At 36.1% G+C, this 21,333-nt stretch overlaps 2 protein-coding genes across 4 annotated transcripts in view; both read left to right on the top strand.

Moving 5' to 3' along the window:
- The first annotated feature begins 102 nt into the window (after positions 1 to 102).
- The window catches only part of TRAPPC13 (trafficking protein particle complex subunit 13), a 28,382-nt gene continuing 7,151 nt past the window's right edge, over positions 103 to 21,333 (top strand). For 2 of the 3 annotated variants that reach the window (XM_074165626.1, XM_074165625.1), the window contains exons 1-10: positions 225 to 270; positions 6,878 to 6,946; positions 7,807 to 7,906; positions 9,265 to 9,349; positions 10,060 to 10,187; positions 10,327 to 10,399; positions 13,322 to 13,366; positions 16,826 to 16,843; positions 19,074 to 19,207; positions 20,333 to 20,531. In XM_074165626.1, coding sequence (XP_074021727.1) covers positions 225 to 270; positions 6,878 to 6,946; positions 7,807 to 7,906; positions 9,265 to 9,349; positions 10,060 to 10,187; positions 10,327 to 10,399; positions 13,322 to 13,366; positions 16,826 to 16,843; positions 19,074 to 19,207; positions 20,333 to 20,531 — 897 coding nt within the window. Of the gene's footprint in view, positions 271 to 6,877; positions 6,947 to 7,806; positions 7,907 to 9,264; positions 9,350 to 10,059; positions 10,188 to 10,326; positions 10,400 to 13,321; positions 13,367 to 16,825; positions 16,844 to 19,073; positions 19,208 to 20,332; positions 20,532 to 21,333 lie in introns of all 3 variants that reach the window. The other variant, XM_074165627.1, reaches the window with a different exon arrangement.
- Positions 2,591 to 3,356, top strand: SHLD3 (shieldin complex subunit 3). Its single transcript, XM_074165629.1, has one exon. The coding sequence runs from the start codon at positions 2,607 to 2,609 to the stop codon at positions 3,354 to 3,356; it is 750 nt and encodes a 249-aa protein (XP_074021730.1). The 5' UTR covers positions 2,591 to 2,606.

Here is a 21,333-nt window from a genome sequence, read left to right on the forward strand (position 1 = left end):
TTAGGCCACTCGCGGTGAGCTGGCCCGCCGCGGGGCCTTCTGGGGGTTGTAGTCACCGTGGGGGCGACGAGTTGCATGCCGGGACAGCCGTTTCCCGGCTCGGCGGTATTTACCGCGCCCGGGCCTGGCGCGCAGGTTCCTCCCTTCTCTCCCAGCTGAGCCCCTTCTGCCGCCCGGCAGCGTTTTGGCCCTCCTGCCCTGCCGCGGGGGTGAAGGCCGGCGCCATGGACGTCAACCAGCCCAAGCAGGAGCACTTGCTGGCTCTGAAAGGTACTGACAGTACTGCCCGACGGTGCCTGCTCCTGCCGCGGCCTCTGCCGGCCCTGCCCTCGCCCCGCTCCCTGCCCCGGGGCCAGCCCTGAGGGGCGCGGCGGTGCCGGGCCGGCCCGGGCTGGGGGGTGGGAGGGGGAGGCGGCGCGGCCAACCGGTGGTGAAATGCCGTGTCCGCTCCGGAAGGGAGGCCGTTTTCTTTCCCTCGCTTCAGAAGGAGGGGGAGCCGGGAGCGGCCCGTCCGGAGCGGCGGGGCGGGGGCGGCCGGGAAACGGGGGCCTGTAAGTGACAGAGGGCCCAGCGCAGGGCTGTGGGGCCATCGCGGCGGCTGCATGTATCTGCGCTTTGCATAAGGCTTTCATCGCTTATATAGTGATATATACTTATATAAGTGATATGTATATCGCTTATAAGAGAACCAGTTTTAAAAATGTCCTTTCCAGTTCCATGCTGCCTCGTTTGCTTGGTTGGTGTTTCTCCCCTCCGCCCCCCTTTTAATGGTTTTTGCCCATTTAATTTCGCGTTTAATGCACAGCTACTGGGCTTACATCCTTGACTCAGGAGTCACAAATAACGAAAATAAAAACGTGTATGACTCATGCATACCCTGCAGAATTAATACAGAAGTCAAGAGGGCCCTGTAAGGAAATTTGATCATTTCTGCTGGCAGTTGGGTAACAGTAAGTCAGCAACTGAAACACTGAAAAGCCTCAGTCGACATTCACCTTATTTCAGTCAGCAGACTGAATAGAATATTTACTTTCTTTTTTTCTAACGGTGTTTGTTTATGAAATAAATGTTGCTAGGTAAGTAGGAGTAATAAATAGTTGGTTAAAAATCTTAATTCTGCAAGTATTGTAAATCAGTGAGACTGCTCAGATGGATAAAGTAGTGCAGGTGTGTAGATGATTACGAGCTCATTTAGTATTTTTACAACTCTGTGAGAGTTTTTAATGGTGTCTGTATGTCATGGTAAAATCTGTTAACCATAATTCAAAGATCAAGAAGCCCTTTTTCATGTACACACACACACATAAAATAAAGCCAAAAACCTGAGAACATGAAACATCATTAGCTGACATTACAAATGCATTTTGATAGTAATTTTGATAGTAATTAATTCAAAGCAAAAAGTTTTATGATGGATCATTTTGCTTTTGTAAGAAACCAATATATTCCTTGGGCTTCTATTGAATTTGGTGCAGTGCCCAGGCTGTAGATTTTGCAAAAGAAGTGAGAAAGGTATCAGGGTTTCTTTGTATTGTGACTATTTTAAACAAAATCTTGACTGTGTAATGAATATGCAATCCTAGAGTTTATTGATTTTAATATCATTGTATATCGCTAGTCTCTGGCAGGGAACCTGAAGTGATTGCAAGCTTGTTAGGGGCAAAAACAGGAGAGCAGGAGAGTGCATGTTGTGTTTTGCAGTAGTGTTTGTAGTTCTCTGCGCACAGATTTAATCTAATATTTGTGTGAAAGAAAGCAATAATATATGTAAGTATAAAGTTTTTAAGGATTTAATTTGGTCTTTTAGTTATTCTAAAAGTCTAATAAATTAAGGAATTACCATATCTTTTAGTTAGGGACTAAAAGGTTGGCTGCATGTATTGCTCAGAAGCTCTGAGACTAAAACTAAACATGTAGTTCTTACATGAAATGGAAGCAGACAGCTTTAATTTGCCAATAGCACTTCCCTTTCAACCTGTGACTTCAAAAACTGCAATATTGGTCAGTACTGTTTCAGGAAGGATGTTTGTACCACACATGTTTCCTAGTTGATCTATATGCCCTGGCACAAAATGTTGAAGTGTAGGAGGAAAACACTTTTTAAAAAATAGGTTTGTCTGGTAAATTTGAGAAAATAGGCAGTAATAATTGTATGTCTTTTAATATGCATCACAACAATATAGCAAGAATAATAACAGATGGATGGCAGATATGAGATGGTGATAGTAAGAGTGAACATTTTTGGGAAGGACAGTGTTGAGTAAACTGTGTGCATATGGATAATGTTCAGCGTACTAAAGTTATGTGGGTAATGATGGAATACAGTCGCTAATGTTCAGCCTGGGTAAGGTAGAATGTTCTGATATATATCTCGCTTATTTTTACTACATGTTGCTTTTTTTGAAAAAATCCTGGCAATGTTTTCCTTAATATGGTAGTATCTTATTTTTTTATAATACTTCTGCTTTAGGTCCTGTTTTCCACTGATCTTTGCAGCACGGGGCAAGGAAATTCATGTAAATAAGATCTTTCAGTCTAGATTTGAGAATCCTAATCAAGAGACTGTTCCTTTTCTTAAGAATAACTGGATTCCTACTGTAACAAGCATGGAAGTGGTCTTGCATTATCGACCACATCAGAGAGATCTAATAAAACTGCAGAAATTTGCAGAAGCGGCAGTGAAGGAGTTTCCCATTCGTCAGTTACCAAGATTTACACCCTGGTTTCCAAATGATTTATACCGACTTCCCCTCAAACCAAAAAAGCAGCCACCTGTTATTTCTTGTGAGGAAGCAGAAGAGTTGAAACAGCTTTCTACACCTTCAGAATATGGTACAGGATCTCCTGATTATGACTGCACAAAAAATCTCCTTGAGTTCCAGTCTAATGTGAAACATGGACAGACTTTAATCCAAACACAGACTGTTCACAGACCAATTAACTTGGAGAATCAAGGAGAACTACCATCTAATGGAAAACAAAAATTGAAAAGATCTTGGAGTGTGTCTCTCCCTAGCCCTAAGCTTAAAGAAAAAATTCTTCCTTTATCTCAAGAACTGCAAAACAATTTGGAAAGACTAAAACTGCATGCATTTTATAGAGCAAAGTGGACAATTGAACAGTCTATTTGTAATAATCAGAATTTGGAGGACATCTGGATAAAACTGAATAGACTCATCAAGCAGAATGAGCTGCCATCTTGCAATGCTACTATCCAAAGATCTGTGGGACAGATATGGATTTTCTGTGATATATTATACTGTGAATATGTGAGAAATATTCTGAGGGAAAAGCTAAGTCTTACTGATAAAATGAATTTGCTTGTACATAAGTTTGGAACTATATTTAGTTTATAGTTGTAAGATAGAGTTTCATAATAAAATTGCTGTCTGAAGTACTGGAGTTTTTAAGCAGCTTAGAATATACAAACTTTACAACAACTGATGAATTATCAAGCAGAAAACCACTTAATATTACTTTGCTACAGTTTTTTTTAACTGTAATAATATATTTATTTAACTTCCTTTTGCCAGGAGACTTATGAATACTTTTATTAAGATTAGTAAGTTTCTGTTTGGCTTAGTACTGCATTATGTAGCTTTTCTCCACTTTGGTGGTCTAAAGGGAAAAAAAAATAAAATTCCAGACTATTATGGCAAGCTGTGTCAGATAATAAACTTTATGCTTTTAATCAAGCTAAGTACATCCTCACTGTGCCTCTTACAAATATTCTCCCTTCTCCTAATTTCAAAGTGAGTTGTTACAATTGCTGTAAGGATCTGTAATGATTTTTGACACAGACATTTGAGATCTTACTATTTCCTGAAAGTAGTGTGTGAGGTTTTTTTAATGAAGGTGTAGTCCTCAAGTGGAATACAAACTTACTTTCTATTGCATGTATACTCTGTCTTAGTGATGTTATCTGTATTTTCCACGAAATACTAATCAAAGCTTCAGTAGAAGTTGCATGCTGAAAAATAATGAACAACATAATGAATATGAATGGGGTAATAAGATTATTTTTTTCCCTGGTGTTTCTGGTCTTTTGTCTCTAATTATATTGGGGAACAAAAAAGCACTAACTTCCAGCTACAGGTCAGTAAATTAAGAAGTTGAACTTTTATCTGTAAACCTCTGTTTGTTGTCATTATGGAAGGTAAAAGTCTCTGAGGATTTGAATGCGTTTTGGGGTGATAAAAGGCTGAGTTTAGCGTGACTTTTTGTCGCCTGAAAATAAAGTGTTTCAAGGTCATGCCGTCTCTGCTCAATTCAATGTTTGGAAAATCAGTAGAGCAGTTAAAACTCAAATTGATGTGACTGCAAGGGTATGTAATTCTCTTAGGCACCCCTGCTAACTCCACGTAATTTCACTGTAGCTGGAAGTAAAGGTCTGTGGCATCTGGAAGAGGGAGAAAATAAGTGAATGGTATTTGTAGATTTTTTTTTAGATTATAATTAACACCGGTCAAATGAAAAGTGCACATAAGCATAATGGAAATCTCTTCCTAAAAACTGAATAAAACCCCCTTGGATTTTTACTTATATTTTTCTTTTGGTGACATCCTTATGTTGGAATAATTATACCTTGTTATAGGCATTACAATCTTTTTGTAGTTTAAAATTAAGGATACTGCTCAGTTTGGATCATTGACATGTATTTCTTAAACAGTGATTGTTAAGGGGGTCTTATATTGGTATTTGGGGTGTTTGTGATATTTAATGTTACCACCTAGCAAAATTAATGTAAAACGCTGTCTAGAGTAACTGAGGATCATTATTAGTTTTAAAGCTTATATAACAAAGTTATTTCATGGAAATAACTTTTCTGAGCTTAACACCAATAGTAACAAAGCTTCTTTGTGCATCAACATTTTTAAAGAAATAATGGAGTAGAATGCAGAGTGATTTGAGTTTTATTTAATGTTGTATTTTGTGTCTAGGATTTTAAAAGACATGAGGTCATCATGCAAAGATACAATAATTTCTAATACTGATTTAGTAGTCCTATTAAATATGGTAGCCTACATATATTAATTTCTTTGTGTTTTGACTTAACTCCGTGATCTATTTATTTATTGTCTTAAAGATGACTAAAGTTGATCTGTAACTGTTCCTTTAGAAACAGTCAGCAAGTACTAGTTTATAGTACTTGGGCTTACTGTAGATTTGAATAAAATTAAGTAACCACCAATAGTACAGTTTTTATTTGTACAAATACATACACAAATGTACACATATTTATTTGATATACCGGCAAAGGAGCTAAACAAACATTTTACTAAACAGGAGAGATTGGTGTCATTGTTCAGTGGTAGCTGTCAGCTTTCTGCTGCTTTGGGTTAGCTTGTACATGAATAATGATACACGCAGAGCTAGCTGTGGACACTTCAACTTGATAACTGTCATGTAATAAAAAATGAACACCACATTTGGTTTCTGCACAGAATTATTAGTCTTGGGTAGCACCAATGTGCAAGCTGAAATCCAAACTTTCATTTTTTATTTTTCCAGAAATGCTTGATTCATACGCACTGTATAATTCAGTGTATATCTTTTTCATTTTCAATGTTGAATCTGGTTCACCATTTACTCGGTTTGTATCTTTTGGGGATTTTTATTTACCTTGTGGTTTTAACCTTCAGAGATCGTGTTTTTCAACTTTTCACAATAACAAGGGAAGGTATTACCTTTATTATGTGAAAACTGAGATTTGTTTATGTCGATGCTATCTTTCATAGGTCTGCTGTATGGTAGTGTAGTTCTTGTGAACCAATACAACCACTACACCCAAAAATATGTTGAAATAATTGAATATTTTACACAACTGGAAACAGTGAATGCTGACCAGACATATAAGATGTACAGAAGTACAATAAAGATAAAAGCACAATACATGTGTCAGTGCAAGGATGTTGATTAACTTGTTGCAGTCAAGAAAAATCCTTTTATTTTATTTTTTAGTTTTCAGAAATTGTATAGTTTTATGTTTGTTAAATTTCAAAGAAAAACAAATCAATTATTTTTACATATTCAGATCAACACTTACGGAACAAAGTTTAGCATTTTAACCTTGTGATTGTTCTCATGAGATCCTATATGCAAGATTAGGGCTATTGGTTTATATGAATAGGGAGGAATTAATTTTAAGATGTGAAATCTTAAATCTGTAATACAAATAAAAATAATGTAGTTTTCAGTATTCAGAGTTAAAAAAGCCTTTGAAAATATTGTTTTTTTTAAGTAGAGGTTCTTTGTAGCAAGATCTTAATGATTTTGATTTTGTCAGAATTGATATGATATTTTCTTGTGCGTTCCTGAGGTTTTTGTGATTGTTTGGCTGGTTTGAGTTTAAAGTTTGTGTCTAAAAGAAAAAGTGGTTGTATAAATTATGTAGTCTTTTAGAGTTGTAACTCTATCTTGCATGTATTTGGGAGATTAGGATGTAAATGTGATGCTTTATAGCCTAGAGTTTGAAAGGGTCTGTACTAGTCATCATGTCCCAGAATCATAGAACAGGTGCATAGCCTAGAAGAGGCCACAAAAAATGAAACTGGTGCATTTCTCCTGAAGTGCAGAAAGCACTTAGCTGTAACAGGTACAAGACCATTAGTGCATAAGATTGAAAGCAGTAGATGTTAGCGCACCAGGGGAATAAAGCGAGAAGGAGCAATGGCATCACCAGTGCTTGTGGATATCAGAGTAGCAGGGAATTTGTTATGTTGAAAAATGCCAGGTGATTGAAAAAGGTGTTACCCTTTTTCAGGCTAAGATTTGCTGGTTGTGGGGTTTTTTGCTGGAAGGAGAGCAAGACAAAATTACACTTACAAGAAATAAACCTTGTTTCATATACCTATAATTTATTTTCTGATTTTTGCAGTGATGAGGTTAACCAAACCTACTTTATTCACTAATATTCCGGTGACTTGTGAAGAAAGAGATTTGCCAGGTATGTCTTTTCTACTGATTGATTATTATGTATGTATTGCATATTATTAGGTTTAAGCAATGCAAGCATCTGAGACTTAGGTGTCAGAGGAGTCTTACGACCTCCCATAGATGATAATCTGAAACAGCAATATATTTTGTTATGTTATGGCTATAGGAAGATACCAAGGTGCACTCTATAACTCTTGACCTACAGCTTTGAAAGCTTGGTGATGGTATTGCAAACATGTGACCTCAAAATCTGAGCAATTAGCACACAAGATGGAAGGCAGTTATGAGAGAGAAATGTGTAATTGTAGCGAGTTTGTCTTCACTATCTTTTTTATCTGGAGAAAATGCCCTGGTAACTAGAACCAACACATGAATGTTCTATGAAAAATTATTTTGCAAGAATCACTGCTTTTGAATTGTGTTATGCTTGGTGTACAGTCATAAATTGGAAATCCCTGGGTTGTTCTCCAGTAATAGTTGCAGTCTAGAAGTCAAGTATAAGAAAGAGGCAAAGGAAAGATTCAAGAAAAGAGGATTGTGTGGAAATGCAAAGGAAGCAGGGGAAGAAAGTAAGTGGGGTTGATGGTTCTACTCAGGCAGAATTTCCCTTCAGTGTTAATTTGAGCAATGTCTTTGGGATTGCACCCGTCAGTATGTATACTGAATGATTTATTGAACGCAAGTGCCTGGAAGTAAGTTAGAATTTGTAGGTAGGCCTATAGATATGTATTTCAACCCTAAACAAGTTGGATATAAAATCAGTATGTCTAAAATAATGTGTATCTAAATAAGTGATTGTCATAACTTGAGTGTAGACAAAGCTTTAGACTTAACAGATATTTAGATACTAGCAATTTGATATTTCTACAGGTAATCTATTTAATCAGCTCATGAAAGATGATCCTTCTACTGTAAAGGGAGCAGAAGCTCTGATGCTAGGAGAAATGCTGACTTTGCCTCAAAATTTTGGGTAAGAATGAATTATTGTAACTAACATGTAAGGTTTAGGATTCATTTATTCACAGAATCACAGAATGATATGGGGTTGGAAGGGACCCCTGGAGATCATCTAGTCCAACCCCCCTGCCAAAGCAGGTCCACCTAGAGCAGGTCACACAGGAACGTGTCCAAGGCGCGTTTTGACTGCTTCCAGAGAAGGTGACTCCACCACCTCCCTGGGCAGCCTGTTCCAGTGCTCTGCCACCCTCAAAGTAAAGAAGTTCCTCCTCATGTTTAGATGGAACTTCTTATGTTCAAGTTTGTGCCCGTTACCTCTTGTCCTATCCCAGGGCACCACTGAAAAAAGACTGGCCCCTTCCTCTTGACACCTACCCTTTAAGTATTTGTAGGTGTTGATCAGGTCCCCCCTCAGTCTTCTCTTCTCTAGACTAAACAGACCCAAGTCCCTCAGCCTTTCCTCATAAGAAAGATGCTCCAGGCCCCTATTAATCTTTGTAGTCCTTTGCTGTACCCTCTCCAGCAGTTGCCTGTCCTTGAACTGGGGAGCCCAGAACTGGACACAGTACTCCAACTGCAGCCTCACCAGGGCAGAACAGAGGGGCAGGATAACCTCCCTTGACCTGCTGGCCACACTCTTCTTGATGCACCCCAGGATGCCATTGGCCTTCTTGGCCACAAGGCCACATTGCTGGCTCATGGCCATCCTGTTGTCCACCAGAACTCACAGGTCTTTTTTCCGCAGAGCTGCTCTCCAGCAGTGTACTGGTGCATGGGGTTATTCCTCCCCAGGTGCAGCACCCTACACCTGCCCTTGTTGAATTTCATCATCACATAATGATAATGTGTTTGTTACTTTTCTTTCTTTTTGAACATTATTATATTGAACATTTTTATAATGATTGAACATCTCATTGATAACAATCTGTGGCTTGATTTATAGTGTGGCATAATACATAAATTTCTGCTGCCTCGTGTTCATTGTCTGCAGCCTGACTCTAAATGTGATAAGGATTGACAGTTCAAAGAAATTTGCAGCTGTGGGTGAATTTCTAATGTAATGCACCACTATACACCACATCTTATGCTAACAGAGTTTATTACAGTGATTTTTATGGGTGCTGTAAGCCATCTTCTTATTAGTCTTAGATTTCTATCTAGAAAAAAATGTGACTTTTTCTTTTTTGAAATTGTTTGTCTTAGAGGGATGATGTTTAGTAGTATGGGTTTAAAAATGCCAATGTACATGTGGGATGTGATCTGGCAAACCTGTGTGTATGTATTTTAATTAAAATTTACGAATGTTTTGCTGAAACCCTTTTTTTTTCTTAAATAACTGTTACTAAACATTTTAATTTTTTTTTAACACAGAAATATATTTCTGGGAGAGACGTTTTCCAGTTACATTAGCGTACACAATGATAGTAATCAAGTTGTCAAGGACATACTGGTGAAGGTATGTGGTGATAAACCTAATTACTGGATTTATAAAAAAATAAAATGTTGGGTATGATTTCTGACAAAATCTTGTATGTTTAATGCTAACATACAGACTTTAGGAAATACCTGTCACTTTTTCCAAACTAGAAAATAAACCTGGAAATTCGAAATAATAAGACACAAAAATGGAAATTATGATAGAAATATTTTAAAAATAAAAACTAGGAATGTATCAAAAAAATGGACATGTTATAAAGCTGCTCTGGAGAATTGGTGTAGCAAAACTTCCACAGCTAAAAAACTGGAGTTTTCTTACTTGCATTTTCAGTGAGGTCTTCAAAGCAAGTATCTGTGAAGCATGCATTGACTTGTCTTTTTCTGATACTTCAAATTAGTTCTTTTCTAGTACATCAGGTATTTGCATTTTCTGCTGAAAAAATGATACGTTGAGAATAGAAATTCCAGAAGTCATTATGAAACTCAATGTAAAAAGTAAATAGAGATTTTTATAAGCTGCCTGTTAAGGGGTTGGACAGTTTATGTGTATCTTGGAACTTATCTTTAGCTTTGACAAGTATCTCATCATCTTATCATGTCTTAATCATATGTATAAAAGCATAGAGGGTGCAAAATGCTCAGTGAAATCTAGTACCTTATAAGTTATTTTTCTTTAGACTGCTTTAAGCAGCTGCATTTCTAACCAATGCTTTGTTTCTCTGTCCCCAGGCTGATCTTCAGACAAGTTCTCAGCGCTTGAACCTTTCAGCTTCTAGTGCTGCAGTGGCAGAACTTAAACCTGACTGTTGCATTGATGATGTGATCCATCATGAAGTAAAAGAGATAGGAACACACATGTAAGATTTTAAATTTTTCTGTGATTAAATGAGCTTAAATGAAAGTGCAGCACATTCATGCTATTCTTTTGCTGCTTTGATATAGGTACAAAATTTAAAGTTACTCAAAATCTTTTTAAAAAATTTTTTTTTCTTTCAGCTTAGTTTGTGCAGTAAGTTACACTACACAAACAGGAGAGAAGATGTACTTCAGAAAGTTCTTCAAATTTCAGGTATTGCATGAAGTATTCTACTCTATTTTTATTAAGTGGGTGAATCTGGAAAATCCAATTAAAACATTTGATGCTTCAAAAGCACTTTTACGTACTAAAAATCTGTTTGACTTTTAAAGTGAATCGATAAAAACCATCCCTTCAAATTTCACATGAACTGATGGTTTCGAATTACCATGCAGTTAAACATTTCAGAAATACTAAGTATTACATCTTATAACTTTTATGCATTTATTGAGAAAGAAAAAACTACCCTTTAAAAAAAACCTTTTTATAGCAGCCAGCTTTGTGATTATTTTTAAACAGAACAAGTATTGTTCATTCTGATTTTGACACATCTAACCTTTGAGTTTAGATTGTAAAATTCTGATTTTTCTTTTAGTGTGTATAACCTTTTGGAACTTAGTTGGTTGTTTTGTAAAGCAATCTAAGCAAAGCAATCTAATGTGTTGTATCTAATTCCCACAGAAGTAATCGATAGAGTTGAAACCTTTTGTTCCACCACACAAATTTCAAGGCTTAAGATTAGAGTAACTGAGGAAAGCAGGAAATTGTTGTTATCTGTGGACTGGTTCTGGCAGGAAAGGGTCTATTTTAGCTGGGTATTTAATGGATGTTTATTTTTTAGAGAAATATGCTGATACTTGGGTAATTGTGGGCTCTCTCCCCTAGAATGGAGGATTAGGTGACATACTTTACTGAATACATTTTTAAACGCAGTGATTGGCAGTACAGGACACCTTTATCTTTTCCAAGTTGCAAGTGATTTTATTTTGCTCTTTCCAAGTATTCTACCTAGATACTTAAGAAAAAAAGCGTTTCAGTCTTTAGAAGGCTAAATTGCCATGCACTACAGATAAAGAACACCTGAGTGCTGTTAGTACTTGTGGGCCTTGAAACAGCAGATATTGATTAGCCAAAGCTGATTCCAAGTAATCCCTGGGAAATCACCCCCTATCAGTTTTCATGTTATACTCTCCTCTGAACCCAGAGTTCTGGGTTCAGTGTTTCTTCACCTTTATTGAAGCTGATTTTCATTGTTGTGTGTTTTATCTTGCTCTCCTTGTGAAATTGGTTTGCTTTCAGGTTCTCCATTCTTTGTTCCCCAGGAGTTCAGTATTCTGTCCCTCTGTTCCTGCTAGGCTTTCTCTGATCACTAATGAACACACCTGCAGGCTTCCAGTTCTCATCTTCTCTCCCTTGCCTACCCTTCTTCTTGCCTTGTTCAAGCTGTCAATTTGATATGGAAACTTACTTGTGCATGTTTTTCAGGGGTTTACATGCATATTGTAATTTCTGTACTTTTTAACTGGATCCAACACAGGCAACCTTAAAGCTAACACCAGCTGTCGGTCAAATTTGAAGCTCTTCCTTCAAAGGAGGAGGCATAAAATCTGTTCAAAAAGTATATATACACTTTAACACTACTCTATAAATACTCTCTGATTCATTGTGAGAAAAACACTTCACTGAGTAATTTTGGTTGTTATTTTTTAAATTTGACATGGAGACACCACCTAGAAAATCTGAGAACAAAAAAAGAAATGTTACAGAAAACTGAGCAATGTCTCTACAGAAGGAATTGATAGCTGCTAGTGATCGAGGTGCCACCAGCTATTCTATCACAAAAAAAAAAAACAACATTTTCTCTTTGACTTATTCTCAACTTTTTCAGTTATGTTTTCTAGGATCTTTTAAGTTGAACTAGTGTTACAGTTGGTTTTACATGTAGTATTTTTTTACAATGAAATTTACTGGAATGGTTGGAAAGACTTTGTTTATCAGCAAGTGAGAAAACATCAGCGTTTAGGGGAATTAATAGGAAGCTCACTGAAGCAAAGTATTTGGTGGAAAAAAACCACTCAACCAACAAACACCTAAATTAAAATTTTGACTTTTCTGACTAAAGAGAGATAGTTATGATTACTTGAGAGATTTGAACATTATGCCTGTTATAATGCAAAAATCTCTGTGCAGATTACTTTTTAACCTTTAATTCTTCAGGGCTAAAATATTTATTCACAACTTGGAACTTTAGATGTGTCTCAGGATGCAGTACACTCATGTAAACAAAAGAAAAATTTCCCTGTGTAAAGGTAACTAAATGTCTTCAGCAAGATAAGTTAAATTAGTTTCATTACAAGTGTAATAGATTATTTCTTTCAGTTACATGGAGGTATATCCATTTCAGGTTTGAATGTGTAAACTGTAGTGGCTTTATGCATGAAACTCAAGCACTTAAGAACCAACACTTTATTATCACCTTTTGTATCATCAAAATGTTTTCTTTTGCTGATTTAATATCATGCAATTAAAATGATTTTGGCTTTTTACTTGTTGGCTTTTTACTTGTTGTAACAGTTGCATTTTCAAGAAGGAAGTGAAGCCTAGTAATGGTTCGTTGCTTAAGCTCTAGTCACATGAGTAGTTCTCTATTTCATTTTTTTAGAGAAGCCCTTAGCAACTTTTGTTTTCTGCAGAACACTGAAGGACTTGTAAATATTACATGGTGGTTACTCATTCTCAAAAGCAAGCGCAGACGACTTCAGGATACAAGATGGATGTAACGTTACCTTAAAGACATGGATCTACTTAGTGCACTGGATTTGTCTGGTTTTGTGAGAGGACAGTGCTTAAGTGGAGAAGTGTTTGTTTTCAGTCTGAGAAAACTGCTTCATAGCAAAGCAATCAAGTGTGCAAATAAGAAGCAGCAAGTATATACTCTGAATTGTGAGGCTTTAGCTGATTTGACTGTATCATAGATTCCATTATGCACCTGTTCCGTGTAAGATGAAAATGTAAAGTAACACTTTAGTAAAGATCCTAGCACTTACTAACAAATAAGTGAAGTTTAACTTACGCCTCTATGGTAAAGTCATCTCAGAAACCAATTGTCAATCTACCTTTTTCCATTTCATTCAGGTTCTTAAGCCACTAGATGTGAAAACCAAATTCTACAATGCTGAGGTAAGTGAAAGCTGTGTGTATTTGGGTCTGGTTTGGTGTGCTGGGCTTATTACTTCACATTAAGCTGTTAGATTAAATTCAAAGAGCTTCTTATGCACACATGTTTGTGAGAAAAATGATCAGTTCTAAAGGGAACAAAATAGGTGGGGGTTTATATAATTTCGTGTAAAAATAGGTATTCTTTTGATGAAGGGGGAAAGAGCTGGTAACTAAGGCAGACATGTGAGGACCTTAATGCAATTGACCAGCAATTTTGCATATTTTCTGCTTTCCCATGAACTCAAATGTTTCCAGTTATTGCTTGTATATTTAGGTTGATAGAGTGCTTACTGTAAGGGAGATTAATTGTCCACAAAATGGATAATAATTTACCAGATTGGGAAATTTAAATTATTGATCAGAGGGGTCATGTTTACCTTGGGGAAATTTCCCCAAGGTAAACACGACCCCCTGTTCAATAATTTAATCTTTAGGTTTGTGGCAGGTATACACAGTGCTTCAAAACTAATGACCTTATATATGCCCTGTATATTTATTTGGACATACTTAGGCATCTGTCTTTGGCTATTTATGGGAAGAATTTTAACTGAAGGTGTCACAGATAGTGGAAACTCTTACAAATTACATAGAGCATTCCCTGTGAATATATGTATTACATTCATCTGTTGTAGGGTATAAACTTCCACAATATCTCATTACATAGGAAGTTGGGACACTTGTTTCCATCATTATCACTTAACTGTTTTGTGATACTGGGGAAGTATCTTAATTTTGTGAGTATCATATTCTGCATTGTTTGTATGAAGTTCAGACTGATACTTGCAAAGTACTTTGAGAGCTTCCATTATGAGTGTTAAACTTTTTCCATAATCCCTGAAATATGACCAGCTATTACACTGCTAGTCATTTAACTGAAAACTTTCATTAATATTCTTAAACGGTTTGCTTGAAATAGTTTAAAAGATAGAGTGAAATTGTAGGTGTTTTATGTTCCAGTGAACAGTATGTGGGAGAAAAAACACTAAGGTCAGCGAGAGAAGAAAATGTATGGAATCTTGGCAATTTGAAGAATAACTTGGGTTAACCGAAGTAGAAAATATTTTGCTCTCCTCTTTTTTCTTAAATAAGCAGATATGTGCTATGAATTTGCATGTAGAAAGCAGAGAGCCTTCAAATGTATTTTTCTAAATTTATCTCCATCATAGTCGCACCTGGGATTCATCATGCAAGATAATGGCTATAGGGGTGCGAAAGGTATATTTGTTTCCGTTCCTGAGAGTGTCAATAGAGAAAACAGAAATAACAGCTAAGAATTTCTGCTCTACAAATGAGTATTCCAGGTGGAAAGATCTGTCTCGTTTAGAGTTGTGCAGGAAATTTTCCATAAAGATTTTCCCTCTGCTGTGAATGAACAACATGTCAATTAGGAGACATTTAATATATAGGGTATAATTTATTTAGAGGGAGGATAAAGCAAGGCATAGGTCATAACTGATTTAAATATCGTAGTACAGAGGAAAAGAGAAAAACAATTCCCTAAAAATATCTTGGTACATCTATCTTGGCCACAGGCTTCAGTCCTTAGGTTGACCACATGTGAGATACCTGAGTAGGGTCAGAACATAAGCACATAGTCGAGTGCTTTATAGAACTGGTGTTATCTGTAAATGGGAATGTCTGGAAATGTCTTCTGCTATGATCTAAGAACAAAAATAATCCTAAGAAACTGGGTAATTCCTCTGGGAACAAAACAAACCTCCATTTTTTGTGTGGATTATATTATTGTTTCAGATAAAAAATATCTGTTAGGGGAAAGAGGAACAGATACCTTAAATTAAATGTTGCCATCTCTCTATACTTTGTGTTTTGGGTTTTTCTGAAACACTTCATACTGCATGGAAATAAAAACCTCTTTAAGGTAAATTCTGGGCAAACTTCTGACATAGGTCAGAAGTATTCTTTTCTTATAAAATTGTTTTACTGGTTGGCCTTGATAAGGGACTTCATAAACTCCGTTCCTCAGCCAACCACCAATTCTTCATGATAAAGATCTATGAGAAGCTTTGGTGTCTGAGCTGGTATTTGTGGGGTTTTGTGTTTGTTTTTTTCCTCCCTGTGAAGGTTTTAAAAGGCTGCTTTGATGCCTTTTGTTCTTCCTGTTTAGGAGTTTATGCGACTCCCATTTCCACAGTTATCCATATGATTGACTGAAAAAAATTCCTTTAAGATTTTAGATGATATTAACTGAGCAATTTTCATTTGCTTAGCAAACTGATATAGTACCATTCATATTTCTGAAAGTATATAAAGTGCTGCTATGTGTTGTGACCTCAGAAGATAAAATTTAAAAACATAGAAATAAGTCTTTGGTTAGATGTTGTATGTGATACTATGCCGCTGTCAAAGCACCAAGACCTTCATCCTGAATATTAAGGAAGTCTTGTTACCCTTGGGAGCAGGGAAGAAAAAAAATTGGTATGTGTCAGTTATTAGTTAAGTAAAGGTATTAAAGGTTGACTAACCAGTTAAACTGTTGCCATTAATATTACAGATGTGATGTTACCTATTCATAAAGTCTGTCATTAAAATTATTTTCTACTAAAATTTTAATCCATAATTTAATTTTTTTCTAAGGCAAAGAATGATGCTGAACCTTAATTTTCTTGCTTGTTGCTCATATTGCAGTAGCATCCAAATCAAATTGATCACTGAAATTCGTGCACAGAACGCATGCCCTGTCGCCCTAACCTGCTACAACCCTGAGATTGAATTACCTGCCCCAGTCTATAGAAAGTCCCTCACTGACTTTGGCGTGCCTTGGAAAAGGCACTGTAAAAGGTTCTGTTCCTGCAAACATGCATAGGAAGACAAATATGCACACACTTAAGAAAACAAAGTTTGCAATTAAAGTTGGGTTTTTGGAATGATGGATATTCAAAGAAGAGTTTTTCCTGATTATGTTATGCCAAATGTTGTTATAAGCTGCAGTATTGTAGCTTTGCTAGAACACATTCCCACATTATTTTTGAGACCTTATGTATGTGGATACTTCAAATCATCTGTAAAATAACAAGGACTGTTTTTCCATTTCATATACAACCCATTGCATGGATTTAAATTCAGGACAAACTTTAAACTTGCTCAAAAACTAACTCTTTTTTGGGTCAGTTTGTTCTACCATATCTTATATGTGATTTGTGTGCCTAAGGCTCTACTTTGGATTGGTTCTAAAGCAAAGCTAGTAAACCATGTAACCATACTAGCTGTAGCTTATTAGAAACGTAGTTGTCATCTATCTTTGCATCCATTTTTATTTACGTTTCTGTCTTACTAATGCTATCTTATTTAGATGGTGCAAAAAAAATGCAGAAATGCATTTTGTTTGAAAGTTAGCCTCCTTTTTCTTTAACATTTAACTCTAATTTCTCTAATGTGTTCTTTTTTTTATTTTCCCATTAGAGTGACCTCAGTTCTGTGGTAATTTTTATTTATTTTTTTATAAATATGTATGCTTTTTTAATTGCCTATCTGTCTCTGTGCTTGTTAACATTCTTTTAAAAACATAATGGAAAAGCAATGTTTGTTCTGCATATCATGAACTGACATTTTCTCATCTTTATATGTGCAGCTGATCATTTAAATGGTTAGCTCTTTCTTTAATACCCATTGTTGAAACTAAAAGTTGATTATTAGAGGCTGTTGCTGGTGGAGGTCCTCCTATAAAACACCTCATCAAAATTTGACTAGATTCATTATTTGAAAACGGGAGTTAATCCCTTCTAAAATTTTCCTACTTTTGACCCATAGAAATGTAGGGTTTACTACAGCACTGCTTGTGTAAGCTGTGACACAACTTTTCACGTCTGGTTGGTGGAGACAGTGGGTTTGAGGAGAGAGCAGCAGTTGGATGTTCTTCCTTCCTTTTGCTAGCTGGAACTGCGCTTTACAACTTTTAAGTGCATGTAACAGTTGATGAGTTAGTATGGTACTTCTGCAGTCTGATTTCACTTTTAAGGTGTGCCTTGTATTAAAATAAACTGCATTCTTCTGAAGTACTTAAGGGTTTTTACACTTTTTAAAAAACATGATGTTAAATCAATTTAGGAATAACACAAAACTAATTTGCTTTTTCATTATGCTGCTTGTTTTTTCTTTTCCCTTTCAAATTAGCTTTTTCTAAATTTCTGCCTATGGTTGCTGCATTGAAAACAACTAAAATTTGGGTAAATGGACACTTTGAGCAATGGATTTATGGGATATAAACAGTATCAATTTAAGTGACAGTCAGGTGGTAGTAGTAATCATTACTGAGAGCAATGGCTTAGTTGCGGTTATTCCCAGCTCCTTCTCCAAGTGTGGGGTTTGTCCGTAACCCATGGCACTTGTACAGTTTTCATTACTATGTATATATATATATGCCATCAACTGGTTTGTGTTTAACATGTTTATAAGGTACAACAAATAGTTCCAGTACCATTCTGTATTTCTTTTTCTAACAGAATGCCTTTTGAGACTAAAAATATTTTGACTATTTTGTCCCACTTTTATTTTGTAATTTACAGGCAGGACTCCATTATGTATAATGAAAAACTTTTTTACTCTGATTAAAAAGAAACTGTAAGCTTCCTTCTACCCTCCCCATAAAAATACTCTTTTTTTAATTTATCATAACAAAATACCTAAACTGCTTCATAATAAATTTTTAGGAAAGAATATTTCAGTTGGAAGGGACCTACAATGATCATCTGGTCCAACTGCCCGAATGACTCTCCTGTAAATGCAGATTTGGTAGAACCTCTCCATTTATCTTTTTTTTTAATTGGCACTTCTTTGGCTTTGTTTTTCAGTCTTCCAGGGGCTTATGTGTCTCGTAGACTGGTCCTTCTGTAATTACTCTATCCTGAGATTTTAGAGCTGCAAAGTGACTTCACTGGTCTGCACTGCCACAGAAGCAGTGAGGCAAACACATCTCTAGTTCAATGTGTTTTTTCAGCTTCTGAAGTTTAAGGGCCTGTAGTTTTCATTCCTGTACTAGAATTGGTCCCTATATACCATCTTCAGGGATAAGCTTCATTTAACAGATATGTCTTACAGGATGTCTTGAAGGTAGAGCACCAGTTAAATTGGTGGATGCATATAATACTGGTAACCATTGGCATGATGCAGCTGAGCGAGAAGGGAGGCTGGTTTTTGCTTTTCAGCCAGCACATCGATGTTTCACAGCAATAATAAATTCCCCGAGCATGTACCTGAACTATTTCACTTCAGTTAAAGAAAAATACACACATTTATTTTAATTTTTTTATAGAGCTTGATGCACTAGTAATCTGGCATGGCATGTCATTGTGCACTGCAATTCCTTACCATTTATTCTATTTTTTTCTTTTTTTAATAAGTTGGATTCAAACTTGAGTTGCTATTAAGTTTATGATAGTCTTGGGAAGTGGTGAACTAATGCATTACATATAAGCAATAGCTAGAACATAGTGAAATTATCCCACATCCATTGTTTGGCAATATACCTGTTGACTAACACTTTTGCTCCTGTTGTTACTGGGATTAAGGTTTTTTCTTGCATTAATTAATTTGATTTGCAGGCATGAACTAAACACATGTGACTTTTTTTTTTTTTTAACAATAGGACTCTACTTGTTTTAATAACGTTAATCACATTTTCAATAACTTGCACTTTTGGTTTTTTTTCCAGACAGATGAAGTGTTTCTGGAAGCTCAGATTCAGAATATCACGACCTCTCCAATGTTTATGGAGAAGGTTTCTTTAGAGCCATCAATGATGTACAATGTTGCAGAACTGAACACAGTTGACACAGCAGGGGAAAGGTATGTTCAGATTCAGGATATTTGACGACTTCATGAGATAGAATCATTACTCAGCAAGTTGTGTGTAACAGAAGGATTGTACTTTGATTAAAAATATCAAATTCCTGTTATGTATTCAGCTGAAAAAGCTGTTACAGTTTTCTTTTTATAGAAACTATTCTTAAAACTTTGTAATTCTACATAGTGGAGAAATCCCCAGCTTAATCCTCAGATATTTGGTAAGATGACATGATAACATGAAAACATACTACTTCTTCAGTGTCTCCTATGTAAAATTTAGCCCCCATCTGATTCTGACTTGATCTGTGTATGCATATTTAGCCTTACAGGACCCGTCTGACTTGTCCTTGCTTCCTTCTGGTAGCCTGGTAACTGTTTTCAATTGTTCTAATCAAGATCAGCAAGGCAGCAGTCAAGGTGAATCAGTGGAACACCCTCATGGGATCTTAGAATATAAAAAATTGTCATGCTGAAATAAATTAAATGTCACTTAGTGTCAATTAGTAAAACACCAAATACAAGAAGAATTCTCTACTGTGTTCAGTAAACTGTTGTGGATACAAAAGCTTGTGATATCTGGGTAGAAGTTAAATTCGGCTGTTCATGCTTTGCAGTTGCTTGGGTTTTTGGAGGAGGTGATGTTTGGGAGCTTCTGCAGTGGGTGCTGAAGTGAAAATTCTGTTGTTTCCTTGCCTGTCAAAGGCTTCACCTGCAGCGTAGTGGAGCATTGTTCTTACGAAGTTTTTGCATCTGCTGTAATGGTTCTTGTCCTGAATGGGAGTCTTAAGCTTGTGACACTGAGATTTACTGGAGGGAACCAAATAGCAGAAGTAAAATTACCAGCATTGTTTAAATGCTAAGAAGCCAGATAATAAATTATAATGCAGCAAAGTGGATTTTCACCTCAGTTCTCTCTGGCTCAGATGAATATTTTTTTTCCCCTTGGTCCTTGATGCCACATAAATTCTAGAATTATCTTCTGTTGTGAAAACACAAAAAATATTCTCTGTGTTTTGTCCTGAATAAAATGGCACACAGTAAAACTGGTGAGGGATGGGAAAAAAGGTTGTGTTCTTAAGTCTTCCTAAAAATATCTGTTTAAAACCCAATATTTTTTTCTTTTAGTGAGTCTACTTTTGGCTCAAGGACTTATTTACAACCTATGGATACACGTCAATACTTATACTGCCTAAAACCAAAACAAGAATTTGCAGAGAAAGCTGGAGTAATAAAAGGTGTAACAGTGATTGGTAAACTAGACATTGTATGGAAAACTAATCTGGGTGAACGAGGAAGGCTGCAAACTAGCCAACTCCAAAGAATGGTAAGTTTAACTAAAACATCAGTTTAACTTAGCATCCATTTTTAAGGTAACTCAATGAACAATGTAATAGTGACTTGAAGGAAAAGTTCAAGCTGTTTACTTTCTGGACTTCATTCTGAATTCACATGATTCCATATGTATTTAAGAAAGTTATTTAATACATTTGGTCAGTGAAATGTGTAAAAAACACTATTACAAGGGACTGTAGCTGGAAAAATGCATTCTTGTTCCTTTTGCTTATGTGAATGGCAACATTATTTATTAGGTTGAGCATTTGTTTTCTGGCACGTAACATGCCTCCGTCTTTTTTCACAGCACTGAATAACATAACAATGAATTGTGCACTTGAATTGCCAGAATCAAGTAATCTTAGTAGCAAAATACATTGGTTAGAATAAAATTAACTTCTTGGGTGCCATTTGGCAACAAACTGAAAAGCACTGGTAAAAGAACTCCTTTAAGTACACTAACTGTTGACACCAAAGTCTGCTCTCTAATTCATATGGACATTTTAGCTTCAAGTAACAATTTTTATGTATTGGATAGTACTATTTATCTTTCACGTCCATGATTTTGATTGAAAATCTATTCTATTCTGATTGATTTAAAAAATCGTTCATGAATTTTAAGTTGTAATTACTAGCTCGCTTAAGTCAGCTGCACAGCCTGTCTATTCTAATGCCTAAACCTGACTTGCATCTTTTGAATTGCGAATGGTGTAATATGGGAGAGAAGTAAAAAAGCTTTGACAATTGAATCTTAGTCTGAGTTTACGAAGACTGTAATTGGGTTTCTGCCTCTA

The sequence above is a fragment of the Numenius arquata genome, chromosome Z (genome assembly GCF_964106895.1).
Source record: "Numenius arquata chromosome Z, bNumArq3.hap1.1, whole genome shotgun sequence".
In the NCBI taxonomy this organism is placed as follows: Eukaryota; Metazoa; Chordata; class Aves; order Charadriiformes; family Scolopacidae; genus Numenius; species Numenius arquata.

What these genes read in the sequence shown, in the direction of transcription:
- SHLD3 (XM_074165629.1), top strand. Translation starts at nt 2,607, where the DNA reads ATGGAAGTGGTCTTGCATTATCGACCACATCAGAGAGATCTAATAAAA.